The sequence below is a fragment of the Jaculus jaculus genome, chromosome 1, assembly GCF_020740685.1.
Source record: "Jaculus jaculus isolate mJacJac1 chromosome 1, mJacJac1.mat.Y.cur, whole genome shotgun sequence".
NCBI lineage: Eukaryota > Metazoa > Chordata > Mammalia > Rodentia > Dipodidae > Jaculus > Jaculus jaculus.
The window spans coordinates 166,471,101-166,488,628 of record NC_059102.1 but is presented as its reverse complement, the minus strand read 5'-3'; the positions used below and the strand labels follow the sequence as shown (position 1 = coordinate 166,488,628).

At 47.7% G+C, this 17,528-nt stretch overlaps 1 protein-coding gene across 5 annotated transcripts in view; it reads left to right on the top strand.

Moving 5' to 3' along the window:
* The first annotated feature begins 231 nt into the window (after window positions 1–231).
* LOC101608256 (inner centromere protein) overlaps window positions 232–17,528 on the top strand; it is a 33,065-nt gene continuing 15,768 nt past the window's right edge. The window contains exons 1-9 of one of the 5 annotated variants that reach the window (XM_045155502.1): window positions 232–362; window positions 4,785–4,935; window positions 5,349–5,462; window positions 6,287–7,020; window positions 13,018–13,069; window positions 14,410–14,464; window positions 14,586–14,703; window positions 16,168–16,219; window positions 16,828–17,077. In XM_045155502.1, the coding sequence (XP_045011437.1) occupies window positions 4,796–4,935; window positions 5,349–5,462; window positions 6,287–7,020; window positions 13,018–13,069; window positions 14,410–14,464; window positions 14,586–14,703; window positions 16,168–16,219; window positions 16,828–17,077 (1,515 nt within the window). In that variant the 5' untranslated portion in view covers window positions 232–362; window positions 4,785–4,795. Of the gene's footprint in view, window positions 367–815; window positions 846–876; window positions 899–4,784; window positions 4,936–5,348; window positions 5,463–6,286; window positions 7,021–13,017; window positions 13,070–14,409; window positions 14,465–14,585; window positions 14,704–16,167; window positions 16,220–16,827; window positions 17,078–17,528 lie in introns of those variants that run through there. The other 4 variants (XM_045155508.1, XM_004667559.2, XM_045155514.1 and 1 more) reach the window with 4 other exon arrangements.

The window sequence follows — 17,528 nt, the reverse complement described above, 5'->3', positions numbered from 1 at the left end:
CTTCCTCGCAGAGCCGAGACCCACGGTTTCCGGAAGCTGAGGCGGGTTAAAGCGTCTACGCTTCCTTTCTTCAACTCTTAGTCCCGCAGATTGACAATCGAAGAGCCAATAGACAGCCCGACTGGCGCTTCCTGCTACCTGATTGGCTTCGGGTTTTCTAACCGCCCAGACAAACTCGCAGAGAATTGGCTGAGCCTTCGGTTTTGAAAATCGTAGCTTTCGCCCGCGCTCGCCGCCCCGTCGCTCCTCGGGTGCCGTGAGCCCAGAAGACCCGGAGCCGGGTGGGTCTGGTCGCGGGCGGGGTTCAGCCGCGGAGGCCGTGGACTTGATCCGGAGTAGCGCCGAGGAGACGCGGTGCAGTCGTGAGTGAGCGCGGCGGCCGCGTGGCGTGGTCTGGGAAGTTTAGCGACTTGTTCTTAGGCCCTGTCCCACCCCGCCCCGCCGCCGCTTTTCTGTCAGCCTCGAGCCCGGCCCGAGATCCCTCACTTTTGCCCCCTTGCAGCTTGGGAAATGCAGGGGTCACCTGTCCAGGTGGTCCCGGGGCTCCGCGCCTTCCCACCTAGACCCTCACCACGGGCCGAGAGAATGCGTCCGTCCCCTCCCCCACTCGGGCCCCGCACCCTGCGCTGCGCCTGGCGGGGAGGCGGTGCGGGCTGGACGCGCAGGAAGCCGGAGGGCCCCGGCGGGGGTAGGCGTTGTTCCCGATGGCGTCCCGGTGCCCCGAAGCCCCTCGCTCAGCCTCCCCCGCCCCAGCTGAGCAGCATTTTCAACCGTCCCCGGTCCAGAGGCGGAGGCTTCCCCGTAGCTTGTCACTCGCCCCAGCGCGGCTGTGTTAGCGCTGCAAGGTGCGTCAGCCACTTGCTGCCCAGGACCGAGACTCGACGCCTGCCTTGTCCAGGTCGCTCAACTGCTGGCGACGAGCAGTTTTAAATCTGGGCCCCGCCCCCTGTCTTATTGGGTGACTTTGACTAAGACCTCTTGTTGTTTCCTTCTTATATGTGCATAGCTAGACTGGACGTTATGGTCAGAATGAAATAACATAGTGCCAGACCCTGGTATTAAGCCGGACCGTTATGACAGATCGTCCTGCATGGAGGTGTGGTAGGGAAAGGCCCAATTTCCTGCATCCTTAGGAGGGATGGTACCGAGGGGTAGGTGTACTGGTGCATAGTTGTATAGCATGGAGGAGGAAATCTCCCTTCTCCTTCCGTGTGATTTTGGGTGATCGGGGTCTGTGCACAGGTTCTTTTTGTGTATGGGGGTGGGGGTTGGAGGAGAGAAAGAGAGAGAAGATGAGAAAGTAGCCGTCCGTGGTGGCACACGCCTTTAATCCCAGCAGAGGTAGGAGAATTGCAGAGAGTTTGAGGCCACCCTGAGACTACATAGTGAATTCCAGGTCAGCCTGAGTTAGAGTGAGGCCCTACCTCGAAAAAAAGACAGAGAGAGAGAGAAAGTATATGGACGCATTAGGGTCTTTTGCTGTTGCAAACTAAGCAGATGCATGGGGCCACTTTGTGAATCCGGATTTACATGGGTACTGGGGAATTGAACCTGGGCCAACAGGCTTTGCAGGCAAGTACCTTTAATTGCCAGTGTCCCCATCCTCTGTGCACAGGTTCTTAGAATGTGCTGAAGGTGAGGTTTTTGTTGCCTTTTCCAGGAGCCCGATTCTTGTTATTCTTCCTTTCTCTGCCTGTGTTCTAACTTACAATGACAATCTTAAAACATATTTTTGGATATGTCTGTGTGTGTGTATGGTAGCACCAGGGTCACTTGCTACTGCAAATGAGTGCCTCTCCAGCTTTATGTGGGTAGCTGTGGAATTGAACCCAGACCAGCAGGCGCAAGTGCTTTTAACCACTGAGCAATCTCCTCAGCCTGACAACTTAAAATTTTTTTTTAAATTTAATTTAATTTTATTTTTGATTTTTCAAGGTAGGGTCTCTCTTAGCCAGGGCTGAAATACACTAGCCTGGAATACACTCTATAGTTCCAGGCTGACCTCACAGTAATTCTACTACTACTGAGTGCTGGGATTAAAGGTGTATGCCACCACTCCTGCCTACAACTTTTATTTTTAATGTCCAAGTGAAGGCTTGCTTAACAAAAAAATAAAAAAACAAACAAACAAACAAAAACCCCTGTCTCTCATGGAAGAAGTGCTTTTTTAGACTTTGTGAAAGGAGGTACTCATCCACTTTGAGCAGAAACTCAGAAAAGTTATTTACCCAGTTCCCTGTAGTGCCTCTCAAGTCTTTGCTGCCTTTGAACTGAGGACCTGCACTTGTCTAGGGCTGTGGTGGGGTGCAGAGGGGTTAGGGGAAGTCAGTGGAGTGGCCAGGTCCCTGACTATGACTAGCTGGCTACATTAGATGAAGTCCTTCCCTAAAGCCTGTGCACTCCTGTCTGTGTGGCTTTGTCCTTTAGTTCTGCCTTTGGCATCTAGAGCAGTGGGTGTGGATCGACCTGTTTTAACTTGTACTTAGTGAGTTGTTTATTACTATGCACACGTGTACTTGTGGTGAGGAGGGGAAATGATAGGACTAGTTGATGGATTAATTCATTCTGCAAGTTCCAAGCATTGTCGAGGGCTATAGGCTTCTGATGATGAATAGAATAGGCAAGGGTTTGCCCTCAGGGAGCAATGTTTAGTGGACAAAGACTGGCAATATACGTATATAAACAGATGCGGTACAGAGAATTAAAATCAGTGCGTTTGGTGCTACTTTAGGTTGGAGGCCAAGTCCTTTCTGAGATTTGAGATCTAAGTGAAGAAGCATACTAAATAAGAGATGATACTGTGTTCCAGATGGAGAGCAGAGCTTGTCTGAAGGGCAAAGGATCACATGCCCCCAAAATCATGTCCAAGGAAGTCCTCTATAAAGTTGCAGCTTGTCATGGTGTTAATCTTGAGAAGGATCAGAGAGGTCAACCATCTAGTTCCATGGCCTTCCATCCTAGGTGGGAGGCTGAGCATGGTTCTTGCTTTTGAAGGTATAAATCAGGGTGGTGGTTTATCATCCCTACATGAGGTCTGCTATAGTATGGCTTTGAACTGTTATTACCTACCTGGTCACTCATTTGATTTTTCATTCTTTCACCACCTGGGATATTTATTGAGTCCCTGTTATGACAATAACAGGATCTTCCTCTTAGCTTTGGACTTTTGTGAGGTTACATTTATCAGGTCTTGAGGATGTTCATGCTCTTATGTTTTTTGTTTTTTTTTAAACAGGGTTGCACTTTAGCCAGGCTAACCTGGAACTCACTCTAGTCCAGGCTGGCCTCCAGTTCAGGGTGATCCTCTACCTCAGCCTTCTGAGTGCCAGGACTAAAGGCATGTACCACCACACCCAGCTTTCAAACTCCTAGTTTTTTAAGGAAACAAAAAGCAAAACTGGTTTTGTATTTTCCTTTGCTTGTTTTTTGTAGACAGGCTTTCCTAAAAGGAAGAAATTGCTTACCCACTCATCTTAAGCATCCTCATCCATTTATAGGACTTTTATAAGGAGAGAGTTGTGGGGGTGCTTTGGAGAGAGCATGTCTCTGGACCCTACTTTTTTGTGGAATGCAGAACATCTTTACACCTTTTTTTTTTTTTTTTAAGACAAGTTCTCGTAGCCTATGTTGTCTTTTTACTCACTACTTGGTATGTAGCCAAGGATGACCTTGAATTCTTGTCCTCCCCCAACCCACTTACCAACTGTGATTACAGCATATGCCACCATGCCCAGTTCCACTGACCTTTTAAAGAGGTGGTTGTATTGGATGTCTGATTGCGTGATGTCTGGTATTAGCTCATATGGCTGACACTCCCTACTCATGAGAAGTGAGAGGAGGAGATCCCACAGAAAAGTAATATAACAGACCTATGTTTGGGTAGAGAGAGAGGTGTTGGGGTGGCTGCTGTTTGCTCCCTGATCCAGGGGGGTAGGTGGCATTTGTTGGACACGTTAAATCTCCAAAAGGCCATTTGTAAGGTTCACATTGGAAGTGGTTGCAAAATGTGGACCCATAGGGACAGCCATGCTCTGTGGGCAGGGAGATTGCTAAGAAAGGGGGTATTTGAAGGATGTGAGCAGAAGGGCCCTTCTTTCTCTTGCATCTGTATGTTTGTATGTTGGGCATGCTTGTATACATACATGTTCATATGTGTGTGGGTGCACATGTATGGGTTTGTGTGAAGCCAGAGTTTGACATTGGATGTCTTCCTCAGTAGCTTTCCATTTTATTTATTTATTTGTTTTTTTCTGAGGTAGGGTCTCGCTCTAGCCCAGGCTGACCTGGAATTCACTATGTCATCTCAGGATGGCCTGGAACTCACAGCAATCCTCCTACCTCTTCCACTTTGTTTTTTGAGTCAGGTTTATGCACTGAACCTAAAGCTCATCTGTTTGGCTAGACTAGCTAGCCAGCAAGTCCTAACGATTCTCTTGTCTGTGCCTCCCCAGCGTATGTTGTCATATCTGGCTTTCACATAAGTTCTGGTGCTCCACACTCAGGTCCTCATGCTTTTGTGACAAGCACTTTACTCACTGAGCCATCTCCCCAGCCCAGAGCCCCTCTCTTTATAGACATGAGGTCATTGTATTGATGTTTGGAGTTGTGCATCTGGTAAGAGGCTTTGTAACTAGGAGGAGTCATGGTTTAGGCACTGGGTATTCTGTGTGATTTTGGGGGGGGCGGGGGAAGGTTGGGGATTGTGGCCTGTCAGATTCTCCCCCTGGAGGAGGTCCTGGTTCCTCACCCTGAGCCCTTATGCTTCTTGTGTTTGCCTTCACCAGAAATAGCCATCATGGGGACCACTGCCCCAGGACCCATTCACCTGTTGGATCTGTGTGACCAGAAGCTCATGGATTTTGTCTGCAACTTGGACAATAAGGACTTGGTGTGGCTCCAGGAGATTGAGGAAGAGGCTGAGCGCATGTTCACCAGGTGAAGGCAGATGCATGCTGGTGAATTGGTGGTGGTGATGGTGATAGTGGTAGGGTATCTTGTAGGTTTAGATGGACTATTAGGGTTTCTTCCCAAGTGTCTGGTGTGCTGGGCCTGAGCTATGGCAGTGGGCAGGGAAGGAAAGGTAGAATTCCCTGCCTGGCTCACTGTAATTGGCTGGGCTTCTTAGTTATGTGGGTCTATGGGTCTGTGGAAGCTTCCCAGTCCTTGTTTCCAGGAGAAAGCCCTGAATGCCTGTTGTATACTTACATGTGGCTTCAGAGAGCTCACCATGTGCTAGCCCCTTCAGCTTAACTTGTCACTTTCAGGATTGGGGGGAAAGGATGGGTCAGCAGGAGAGGGGAAGAGGGGGGCAGGAAGTCTCAAGTTCATCCACCTTGTACTAAAAACAGAGAATTCAGCAAAGAGCCTGAGCTGATGCCCAAAACTCCCTCTCAGAAGAACCGACGGAAGAAGAGACAAGTTTCTAATATTCAGGATGAAAACAGAGACCCCATCAGGAAAAGGTAGGAGGGGTCAGGGAGGTCGAGCTAGGCAGGTGGTATCTGGAAACTTAGTGTCCATTGGGAGACTTTACTCCTGCAGGTGTTAATAAGAGCATCAACCAGTATTGGTGGTGGTGAGGGGTGAGATATGGGGAAATGAAGTGTTAACCGAGTTCAAAGTGCATGCACATGTTTTTGTTGAAGTTGATCTGGGCTTTGGAGGAAGGGAAGGATTTCTAGACTGGAAGAAGAAAGAGAAACTGGCCTTCTGTTGGATAAGACTGACTAGAGATGTGACCCAGGTGGCTGCTCCCCAGCTCTCCTGTTGCTTGGCTTGTTTGAACTCTCTATAGGAATGGTGATGACTGTAGTACTCAAATGAAAATATCAGATCTTAGATCAGGCTGCCCTGGATGTAAGCCCCAGTTCCGTACCTAGGCAGCTATACATACTTGGGGTGGAATTTCCTCATCCTTCAGTGTGGGAATACTGGTTTCTACTTCTTAGGGCCACCTTGCAGATTAAGGGTAGCATAAGTGAAGTTTCTAGCAGAGTGACTGGTACAGTGTGCTTGTAGTCAGTGGGAGGTTCATATGAATTTAATCTTTCTAGCAGTTCTGTGAGGACTGGGTATTGTTACTAGCTTATAGTGGAGGAGACTGAGGCTCAGAGAGGAGCAGTCATGGTCTCATGGCTAGAGGTGGATGAGATTGCATGGAAGCACTTATCTTTTGCTTTCAAATTCTTTGTTTCATACTCTGTTTAAGCTGGAGGCTACTGGGGAGACTGATGTGCCCAGCTCTGTTTTTGGGAGTACATCCCTGTCTTCTTACCACTTTCAACAGGTTATCCCGCAGAAAGTCTCGGAGCAGCAATCGGCACCGCTGTAGCAAGGACAAGGTGGAGAAGCTGACCACAGTGAATGGGGAGAATGGCTCCCCTGTTCTGCGACGGATAACACGGGCTGCAGCCGCGGCTGCAGCAAACTCTATGCAGTCAACTGTTTCCTCATCCATATTACTGACCAAGCAGCCTGTGGTAAAAATAAGTGCCAGTGAGCGCCTCAGTGCTGAGCAGCACCTCCCTCAGCCTGTGGCTGACTTGGATCTGTCCCAAGCCCCAGCTCCAACCACACCTTCAGCTTCCCAAGGCATCTTGACATCAGAGGAGAAATCAATATCCAGGAAATCAGAGGCTGGGAGGCTGGAATCTGTCACAGTGAGCTCCTTGATGGCTACTCCCCAAAACCCCAAGAGTCGAGGGGTTGGGGCAGGACGTTCTGCTTCCAAGCTCAAGATTGCACGAGTCTCCCAGGACCCACAGAACTCACCTGGCTCTCCAGACTCACCATGGCAGGAACGTGTGCTTTCCCCCATCTTGCCAAATAACATGCCCGACACACCCAAGCACCCTCATGGGGACATTCGATCAGTGCGGCGCAGCCTGATTCCTCCTGGTCCTCCAGTATCATTAGCCCAGAAGTACTCCCTCATATCCATACAGGAAGGGCCCATCCGCAGGTCAAATAGGATTGCCAAGAAGGCTATCAAAGAGCCAGAGGCCTCTCCACGCATCATCTGTGAGTGTGGGGAGATAGGGTGTGGTGGATGGTCCCTAGTGCCTGGTTCAGCTGGGTTTCTGAAAGAACTATCTAGTGGGGAACTTTCCATAGACCTCTCTGTGATGATGTAAATGTCACATCTCTTTGGTTTTTCTTTCTTTTCTTTTTTTTTTTTTTTGGTGTTTGTTTTGGTTTTTCAAGGTAGGATTTCACTCTAGCTCATGCTGACCTGGAATTCTCTATGTAGTCTCAGGGTGGCCTCAAACTCTGCAATCCTCCTACCTCTGCCTCCCAAGTGCTGGGATTAAAGCCGTGCGCCACCACACCTGGCTTAAATGTTCCATATGTTTGTTTTCCATCATGGGATGCACTAGCTAGCCATGTCTGGCTCTTGAGCCCTCAAAATGTGATTAGTTTGATTGGGGAACTGATTTTTTTTCCCCTAGTCAGTGTCTTATACATGATAGGCAAGTTCTCAACCAGTGTGCAATATCCCTAGACCATGTATGCATACTTGTGGAGGCTAGAGGTCAACCTTGGGTATCTTCCTTAATTGCTTTCTACCTTATTTATTGAGATAGTCTCTCTCACTGGACCCAGAGCTCACTGGTTTGCTAGTGTAGCTTACCTTGGGGATCCACCTGTCTCCATTTCCCAAGCACTAGGATTATAGGTTTGTTCTACCATGCATGGATTTATGTGGGTTCTGGGGATCTGAACTCAGTTCATTGTGCTTCAGCACAAGCTCTTTATTGACTGAACCATCTCTCCAGTCCTAGCCCTTGGTTTATTGAGGTAGGGTCTTGCTACTTAGCTTAGGGTGGCCTTGAACTCACAATCCTCCAGCCTCTACCTCCTGAGTGCTAGGATTATGGTATGTGCCACCAAAGAGCTGAATTGTAAGTAATCTTTAAAAGAAAATTTTATTTTTTTATTTTATTTTATTTTTATTTTTTGTTTTTCGAGATAGGGTCTCACTGTAGTCCAGGCTGACCTGGAATTCACTATGTAGTCTCAGGGTGACCTCGAACTCACGGTGATCCTCCTACCTCTGCCTCCTGAGTGCTGGGATTAAAGGTGTTTGCCACCACGCCCGGCTCAGAAAATTTTGTTGATAGCTTCCATATTATAGACAATAAACCATGATAATTCTCTCCCCATTCTACTTTCTCCCACACAAATCTACCCTACATCATATTCCCTCCCCCTCTCAGTTAATCTTTCTTTTTTATTTTGATGTCATCATCTTGTGTAGGTAGTGCCAAGCACTGCGAGGTCATGAATATTAGGCCATTTTGTGTCTGGCAGATGCACTGTAAGCCGTTCTACCCTTTTGGCTCTTACATTCTTTCTGCCACCTCTTATGCCTTGGAAGGTGTGATAGTGATGTCTTAGTGCTGAACACTCCACTGTCACTTCTCAGCACTATGGTGACTTGAATCATCCCAGTGATAATCCCATCTGAAAAGAGAACCAAAAGTGAGAGTAGCATTAATATATGGGTATAAACATTTTTTAAAAAGTGCTTATAGGACAGTTTGGTGGGCATAATATATATGCATTTATCCAGAAAACAGCAGGTGTTACTCCTTTTAGGGCTCGTGACCTCCCCCACCACAGACTTTTGACTAGGTTTTCATTAACAGCCATGTATTCCCTCCCGTCCAGTTAGAGAGTGGTTGGTTTCCCCCAACACAGACATGCCTCTATTGCACCAGTTGGCACATTTGGCCTGACTGGCCAATCTTCAGACTTCTAATGTCTAATTGCTGTTTGCCACCATTGATAACTTCTCTCTCCCATAGGGTTGTATGTGGTGTAGCTCTTCCCAGCTTTCTGTCAGCTGGTCAACAGGTTTTCAGCTCAGCTCTGTCCTGCAGCAACTGACTTAATTCATAATGCTCTCTCACCTCCTGTTAATGAAACTGTTTGGTGTAGAGATGTGAGTTCTGATCAGGGTTGCTCATTTTGGGAGCAGATGACTAAATATCAGCTGAGAGGAGTAGGGATGATCAGGTTGACCCTGGAAGCTACTGGCCTGGGTTTGAGTGCATTTCAGCCATTTCTCCACCCTGGAACCTTGGGCAGGTTTTGGAAATATCTTGACAGGCCTCAGTTCCTTATCTGTAAAGTGGTAGGAGAGTGACTTCACAGGGTCATTGTGAGCTTCTCTTTGATTAAATCACATAGAGCATCTAGGATGGTGCCTCACGTAGGAAGGACTCCATAATACTAGTTGCTTTAATTAATGTTGGTTCTTAGCTCAAATGACCAGTGCTCTAGTCAAAACAGGTGTGGTGAGCTACAGAGGACAGTAGACAGCTCAGAGTCAGGGTTGCCTGCATAAGGGAGTAGAGTTCAGTTGGGAAGAGTAATTTTATTGTATTTTTTTATTTGTACTCATACATGTGTATACATGCATGCATGTGCTATGGTACACATGTTAAAGATTAGAGGATAACCTTGGCTTGTTAGTCCTTTCCTTCTGCTTTGAGACACAAAACAAATGATAGGGTATCTGGGGCTTGTTACCTAAGCAACCTGTCTACTGGATCCCAGAAAGGAGAGATCTCTGTATCCTGCTCCTTGCTTTGTTCCCTGTGAGCCCTGTCACTTTGCTGCTCTTAAATTGTTTATTTTTATTTTTATTTTTTGGTTTTTTGAGGTAGGGTCTCACTCTAGCCCAGGCTGACCTGGAATTCACTATGTAGTCTCAGGGTGGCCTTGAACTCACGGTGATCCTCCTACCTCTGCCTCCCAAGTGCTGGGATTAAAGGCATGCGCCACTACGCCTGGCTAAAATTGTTTATTTTTATTTATTTATTTGACAGCAACAGACAGAGAGAAAGAGATAGAGAGAAAAAATGGGCGCACCAGAGCCTCTAGCCACTGCAAGCGAACTCCAGATGCATGCGCCCCCTTGTGCATCTGGCTAACGTGGGTCCTGGGGAATCAAGCCTCAAACTGGGGTCCTTTGGCTTCACAGGCAAGCACTTAACCGCTAAGCCATCTCTCCAGCCCCACTTTGCTGCTCTTGACTGTCCTCCCTCTTTTCCCTAGGTTTTGGGCACCACCTGGGTTGCTATACACCTTAGCTCTGGTCGTAATCTTCTGACCCAGGAGCTGACCTTTTTTTTTAAATACATTTTTTCAGCTGGGCATGTTGGTACACCTCTCGCTCTCTACATATATATATATATATATATATATATATATATATATATATATATATGTACACACACACACATACATATATATGTATATATATATATTTATGTATATATAAACTTATTTACTTATTTATTTGAAGGAGAGAAAGGCACCTTGTGCATCTGGCTTGCATGAGTCCTGGGGAATTGAACCTTAGTCCTTTACCTTTGCAGACAAGCCATTTCTCCAGGGTCTCACTAGCCCAGGCTGACTTGGAATTCACTATATAGCTTCCAACTCAACCATAATTCTCCTACCTCTACCTCCAAAGTGCTGGAATTAAAGGCATGTGCCACCATGCCTGGCAAATATTTTATTTATTTATCTATTTAAGAGAGAGGGAGAGAGAAAGAGAGAAGTGAGCATGTGCAAGGGAGAAAGGAGAGAGAAAGAGGCAGATAGAGAATGGACATGCCAGGACCTCTAGCCACTGCTAAGGAACTCCAGACACATGTGCTGCCTTATGCATCTGGCTTATGTAGGTATTGAGGAATTGAACCTGGGTCCTTAAGCTTTTCAAGCAAGTGCCTTAACCACTAAGCCATCTCTCCAGGCCTCAGTATTTTATTTTTATAATTAGTATTGTAGTCAGTGTCAGTTGCTGGGATGAACTTCCAGACCAGTTTATAGGAGGAATGGCTGTGAATACATGGTGATCCTCCTACCTCTGCCTCCATGCGCTGGGATTAAAGGTAGGAGCCGCCTGGCTCCCCCCTCCTTTTTTGTGGGGGAGAGTTTTTGAGGTAGGGTCTCACTGTAGCCCAGGCTGACCTGGAATTCACTGCATATTCTCAGGCCGGCCTCAAACTCACTCATTCCTCCTACTTCTGCCTCCCAAGTGTTGGGATTAAAGGTGTGTGCCACCACGCCCGGCTTGGCTCCCCTTTTAAAATTTATTTTTATTAATTAGGAGCTTTGTTGTATGGGCAAATAGTGTTAGTCCCATTCCTCTCCTCACTGTGGGCCCACTTTAGTGGTGTTACTGGTGTTTATCATGAGGTTATGGGCTATAAATGCAGCAGTCAGTCATTGTTGGGGTGGGGGCAATGCTTCTGGAAGGCAGCTATGCTCACCACTATACCACCAACATGGGCAATGCTTCTGAATACTCCTTCCTACCCTGTGGCTCTTATAATCTTCCTGCCCCCTCTTCTATAATGTTTTCCCGAGTCTTGTTGGAAGGTGTATTCTAAGTCTACTTTAGTGTTGAGCTCTTAGCGATTTGTAGATTTCTGCTTTGATAAGCTTTGAGTGTCCTCAGTATCTGTAGCCATCTCCCTGGCTCAGGTTGTCAGGCTCACTGTGAGAGCAGCACTCATGCTTAATTCACCATTTCCTCTGTGATTTTACCTGGACCCTGGGTGATGTGCAAGCAGTGGCTCATCTCATGGTAGGCAGTCCCTGTTTTTTCTTGTCATGTTAATGGATTTTGGTGCTCCCCGGTTTTTGCTGTCTTTTGTGAAAAAAACAGATTCTCCCAACAGAAAGTGAGAGCAGCATGGGTTAAAGGGGATAAACACAGTTAATTAAGAGAGATTTTGATGGGTATAGCCTCTCTTTTTGGCCAAAGACTAGTGGGAGTTTCTCAGTAGAGTCTATGACCATCATCTCTGTAGGATTATGACTTGGTTCCCAGTACCAGCTGTGAGTTTCTTCCAATTGAGAGGTCTTCTTATCCAGAGAGCCAATGATTATTTGATTAGGCTGAGTGCCACTATTGCACAGGTGTGTAGTATATATCTCTTCCAGCTGGTTGATTTTATATCTAGCAGGATCTATTACTTGTTCACCATGTAGGTGGCTATCTACCCTCCCTCTCCCCTCCCACCCCAGCTCATGTAGCACTCATTCAGCACTATTAGGGCTAGCCATTCAGGGAGCTGGCTTCCTTCTAAATTCTAGCGTGATTTCTCAGTGTCCTGTGTTGGCAGCTTGTGGTGAATTCAGCAACAATAGGCAATAGGCAGGTAACCAAGTACTTTGACAGAAGCCTACCTTGGTTTGGGACCCCATAGGTCTTTTTGACCAACAGCTCATTGTGGGGTGCAACCCATTTCTGGCACTGGGAATTATAAGCCAGAGCCCATGGTTTTAGAATTAGGCTACCTTCTACAGCGCCCACGACCCTTCCACACCCTATTATCTGTCTCTCGAGTTGCCTGTCAAGTGTACCTGTAATTTAGGCTGTTCCAGATTAGGAACCACATATGAGGGAGCACATGCAGAATTTGTCTTTCTGTCACTCCTCTCCTTTTGCCTTTTCTTCATAGCAAATCCTATAGGTCATTTTGGGAGCCCCTGCTCCCATCATAGGCTTCAACATTCTTTGCCCTGGCATTGCACATACTGTTGTTTATAGGATCAGTTGATGACTGTTAAGACGACCAGACAGTGGCTCTAGTGCCTGGCCCAGAGCTGTGTCTGATGTCCCTCTTAGATTTTTAAATTTTTTGTTTTTTTTTTTTCAAGGTAGGGTCTCACTGTAGTTCAGGCTGACCTGGAATTCACTATGTAGTCTCAGGGTGGCCTTGAACTCATGGCAACCTCTTACCTCTGCTTCCTGGGTGCTGGTATTAAAGCTGTGCACCACCATGCCCTCAGGCTGGCTGGCCTATTGACAGAAAACCAACAGCTGCTTTGAGGCTATAAGGAGGAGTGGTGAGGGTGAGGCCTAGGACACTAGTGGGGCTGTGTGTATGAAGGGAGCAGTGTCTGTATCCCGGCAAGAAGCCCATTTTCTGGTTCTCTGGCTTGGTACCTGGCAAGCTTCTGAAGGTACCTTTTGTTCTTTTGTTTTCCCCTCAGGTCATAGTTACCTGGAGAGGCTCCTGAATGTTGAAGTGCCCCAAAAAGTTGGGTGAGTTCAATTCTTGTGCTTCGTAGGCAGAACACACTGGGTTTAGGTGACCACTAGGTTAAAACTGTTACTGACGTTGAACCTTCCCTCCTCATCTTGCACTGTCCATGGCACTGCTGACTGCAACAAGCAACAGGACTGTCGGGTCTCTAGGCAGCATGACTTATCACTTGTGAACCCTGACCAGGCTTAGCCTCTGGGGTATGGGCTGTGTAGGTTGTAAATCAAGCAGATAGCCATGAGAAGCCACCTTTAAATGTTTTTTTATTTATTTATGGGGGGAAGGGCGGAGAATGGGCATGCCAGGGCCTCTAGCCAATGCAAATGAACTCCAGACACATGTGCCACCTTGTGCATCTGGCTTATGTGGGTCCTGAAGATCGAATTGAGGTCCTTGGGCTTTGCAGGCAAACGACTTAACTACTAAGCCATCTCTGCAGCCCGAAAAGCCGCCTTTAAATTGAGGTGGGATAAGATGAGGTGGCCAGGGGTTAGGGGTGCTTCCTGCCCCAGGATTATACTCAGCTTTGTTTGGGACCAGGATACTGACTCTGTAGAGGTCAGGTTTCTCTACTACTAGATGCTTCCTTGCTTTGAAGCAGGGAGTCAGTGCTTGGGCACAGCTGTTGGCTTAGCCAACCCCTAAGTATGTAGAGATTAGGCCTCAAAAGAGATGGGCTCATCTAGGACTAGCAGGTTGAGACAGAGGTGTGATAAAGGTATATGCCAGCTCTCTTTCCTATAACTAACCCTGGAATAATTAGTTTACAAAGAGAAAACATTGAATTTTGGCTCACAGTTATAGAAATTTCCATTCTTAACTAATTGGCCCTGCTGCTTTAGGGTGGTAGTATATTGCATCTAGTGAGGAATTCATGGTGAGCAAAGCCATCATCTCCTAGCTAGAACTTGAAAGGAGAAAAGGAAGGCTATGGTTCCATAGTTCCCTAATGACCTGAACCTATTTCCCCCAACCCCCACTACCCACAAAAACCCTAGTGATCTGAAGACTTTCCACTGGGTCCTACTCCTCAGTTTCCATCACCTCCCAATAGCACTTTGCTAGAGGATCCATCAACATGGGTCTTTGGGAAGCGGTTAAGATCCAAATAGTAATAAGTTCCTATCTTGAGTCAGAGCTCTGACAGAGTGAGATCCACTAAGATTCAGGAACTGACATTGCTTCTCTGTTCTGGAAACTACTGGTTGTGGCTGCTGTCCTCCTATCAAGCTTGAGGGTTGTGGGTTTGTTGTCTAAGACTTTCAGCCACTGCTGACCCTACCTTGGGGTATGGGGGAGAGCTTATACTTAATTTTAGTGGTTCCCCTTTTGCTTTCAGCCCTGAGCAGGAGACCAGCAATGAGGCTGAGCCTGAGGAGGCACCTGAGCCAGAGGTAAGGCCAATAAGTCAGAGAGCAGCGAACTTGAGACCCTGCAGGGCTGAAGTTCTGTACCACAGCCATGTGAGTACCAGGATCCAGGTAAGGCATCCTTAAGCCTTGGTTCTTCCCGTAGGTCTCCAAAAACACTGAGTGTACCTTACAGCCCCGCAGTGCCACCAAGATTGCCATTAGTATGCCTACCTTGAAGCCTGTGACCAGTGGCCAAGAAACACGCCCTGTAAGGCAGCAAGGTGAGTCTTGGCTGACAAGCTGAACAGAGATAGCCAGAGCTGCTGTGGGCCGTGTGGCCCCATTCTGGCCCTGTCTCTAGTAATAAGGAATCCCATTTTTTAGTTTGATAGGCTAAATAATGAAATCTGAAAAGGCCATGGATCTAGCCATAGCTGCTGCTAAGGGCCATGAGTAGCTGGAGCTGGCTGGATTAGGAGGTTGGTGGGGGAGCTGAATCAGGGTAAGAATGCAAAAGTGTCAGTTAAAGATCCTGAGGCTCAGTCCAAGAGAGTCAGGAATAATCACAGGCTGGAGTCTACATACCTATCTGGCCTCTTGCCAGATACTTGGTATATTTCTGACCTTTCCACAGCTTTCCCTGTTCAAAGAGGGCAGAACTGCTGTGGGCTTTGGTAGCTGGTCTAAAGCCCTGCCTGGCTTCTCGGGCTATGGCAGCGGGGCTGGGTGTGTGTGTGTGTGTGTGTGTGGCGGGGGGGGGTTGTTCATATTCCTGTGAAGGGTAAGTCTGCTATGAAGACACTGAAGCTGTGAGAATAAGGCATCTTCAGGAAGGGCTCAGGGATAGTGTTTGTGCCAGTCTCATAGGCTGCTCCAAGACTGCTGCAAGGACCCTTTGGAGTAAATGGTGCCTTCTCTTGGAAGTGAAACAAATTGTACTGCCTGTGTTCCCCACATGGTGATCCTGTGTGGGGACGCTCCCCTCATGTCACAGTGACACCAACTGAAGGCCAGGAGAGGTAGGTATAGCAACTTTGCAAGGAGCTTCAGAACTTGCTTCCTCTAAGGTTTCTGCACATGGCACTTGGTGTCAGAGATAGTGAGGCACAGACTAGGATTTTGATGAGACTGTCTTGCCATTCTTTATTTTTTCAAGGTAGAGTCTCAGTGTAGCTCAGACTGACCTGGAATTCACTATGTAGTTTCAGGGTGTCCTTGAACTCATAGCAATCCTTCTACCTCTGCCTCCCAAGTGCTGAGATTAAAGGCATGCGCCACCACGCCTGACTGTCTGTCTTGCCATTCTTAGCACAGATATCAGGCTCTGGGTGGAGGGTCTGACTTGCGAATGGTATGCTGAGCTGTGGCTGGATATAGATTCTTAAAAAATATTTACTTATTTTATTTGAGAGAGAGAAGGAGGGAGACAGAGTGGTGCACCAGGGCCTTCAGCCACTGCAAACGAACTCCAGACACAAGTGCCACCTTGTGCATCTGGCTTACGTAGGTACTGGGGAATCAAACCTGGGTTCTTTGGCTTTGCAGGCAAAAGCCTTAACTGCTAAGCCATCTCTCCAGCTCTGGATATAGATTCTTTAGGACCAGTTCATGTTCAACTTGATGCTTCTGTAAGAGGGGAGCCTTGCTCCTCTAAAGTTGCTGCTGATGGACACTTTCTCTGAGTCCTCCATGTACACCTCACTGCTGTTATTTCTGCAGCATCACTGCAATTGCTCTCTTCACAGAGGCCAAGACTGACGAAGCTGATGGACGTAGAGAACCTCCCCAGAGTGTCAGGTTTGTATCTGGGAAGGGATATGCAGGCAGCTAGTCTGAGGAGGCCAGGGGACATGAAGCAAGCTGTGTCCACACAGAGTTGGTAGGTGTATGGTTAGGTGCTCTGTTGCCTCTTGGCTGGTATCATGGTCTGGTTCTCCCACTTAGCAGAGGAGGCTGCTTGATGCCATGGATGAGCACTGAGTTGGGAATTGGGTGATCCCTATTTCTCTCTTCCTATCTCTGACCTTGGACTTGCCACTTCCCTTCCTTTGAGCAGCAAAAAAAAAAAAGCAGCTGCATTCCCTTCTTATTCAGAAACCCATGGCTTGGCCCCACATTTTTTTCACAGGGATGACTTTAAAATTTATTTATTTGTGAGAGAGAGAGAGAAAGAATGGGCGTGCCAGGGCCTACAGCCACTGCAAATGAACTCCAGAGACATGTGCCACCTTGTGCATCTGGCTTTACATGGGCATGGGGAATTGAACCCTGGTCCTTAGGCTTTGCAGGCAAGCGCCTTTACCATTTTCTCCAGCCCTCACAGGGGTGACTTTCTATGAGGTGTGGCAGGGCTGTGGGTAGAGGTCTTAGGTCCATCATGTAATACAGCCTACTGTCCCGGGCAGAAGGAAACGCAGCTACAAGCAGGCCATGAGTGAGCTGGATGAGGAACATCCTGAGGATGAGGACTTGCAAGCCCCCAGGAGCAAGACCCCTTCTCCACCTTGTCCAGCCAGCAAGGTAGTGCGGCCCCTCCGGACCTTCTTGCACACGGTGCAGAGGAACCAGATGCTCATGACCCCAACCTCAGCCTCGCGCAGCAGTGTCATGAAATCCTTCATTAAGCGCAACACTCCTCTGCGTGTGGACCCTAAGGTGAGGGAATGGCTCTCCTGTCTGCTTTGCTGGAACTAGGGCTCTGGTCTATCTCTTAGGCTGCCTGAGCACAGAGAGGCCTGGCCTCTGTGTGGTCAAGCCTCTGACCATGGGCTGCCTCAGTGTTAGGGTACTGCACTGACATTACAGGCTCTGGACTGTGATCTAGAGGCTCAGTTGCTTATAACTGGGAAAATTGGCTTGGCTTGGTTGACCACTGCACTGCCCACAGTATTACATGTCTGTGTTGTGAGTGGTTCAGGGGAGGAGTGGGTACAGACACCTTTGCTGTGGGGAATGAAGACTGGGTGAGATAAGAGGAGGTGGCAGTGTTACTGGTGAGAAAGTTCAGGCCCTGAGTAGACCCTACTACCACAGCTGGGCACATGGCTGCCCTATAGGATGTCTGCTGGGCTAGCATTAACTCTTGGCCTTTTTTCTGTTTTCTCTT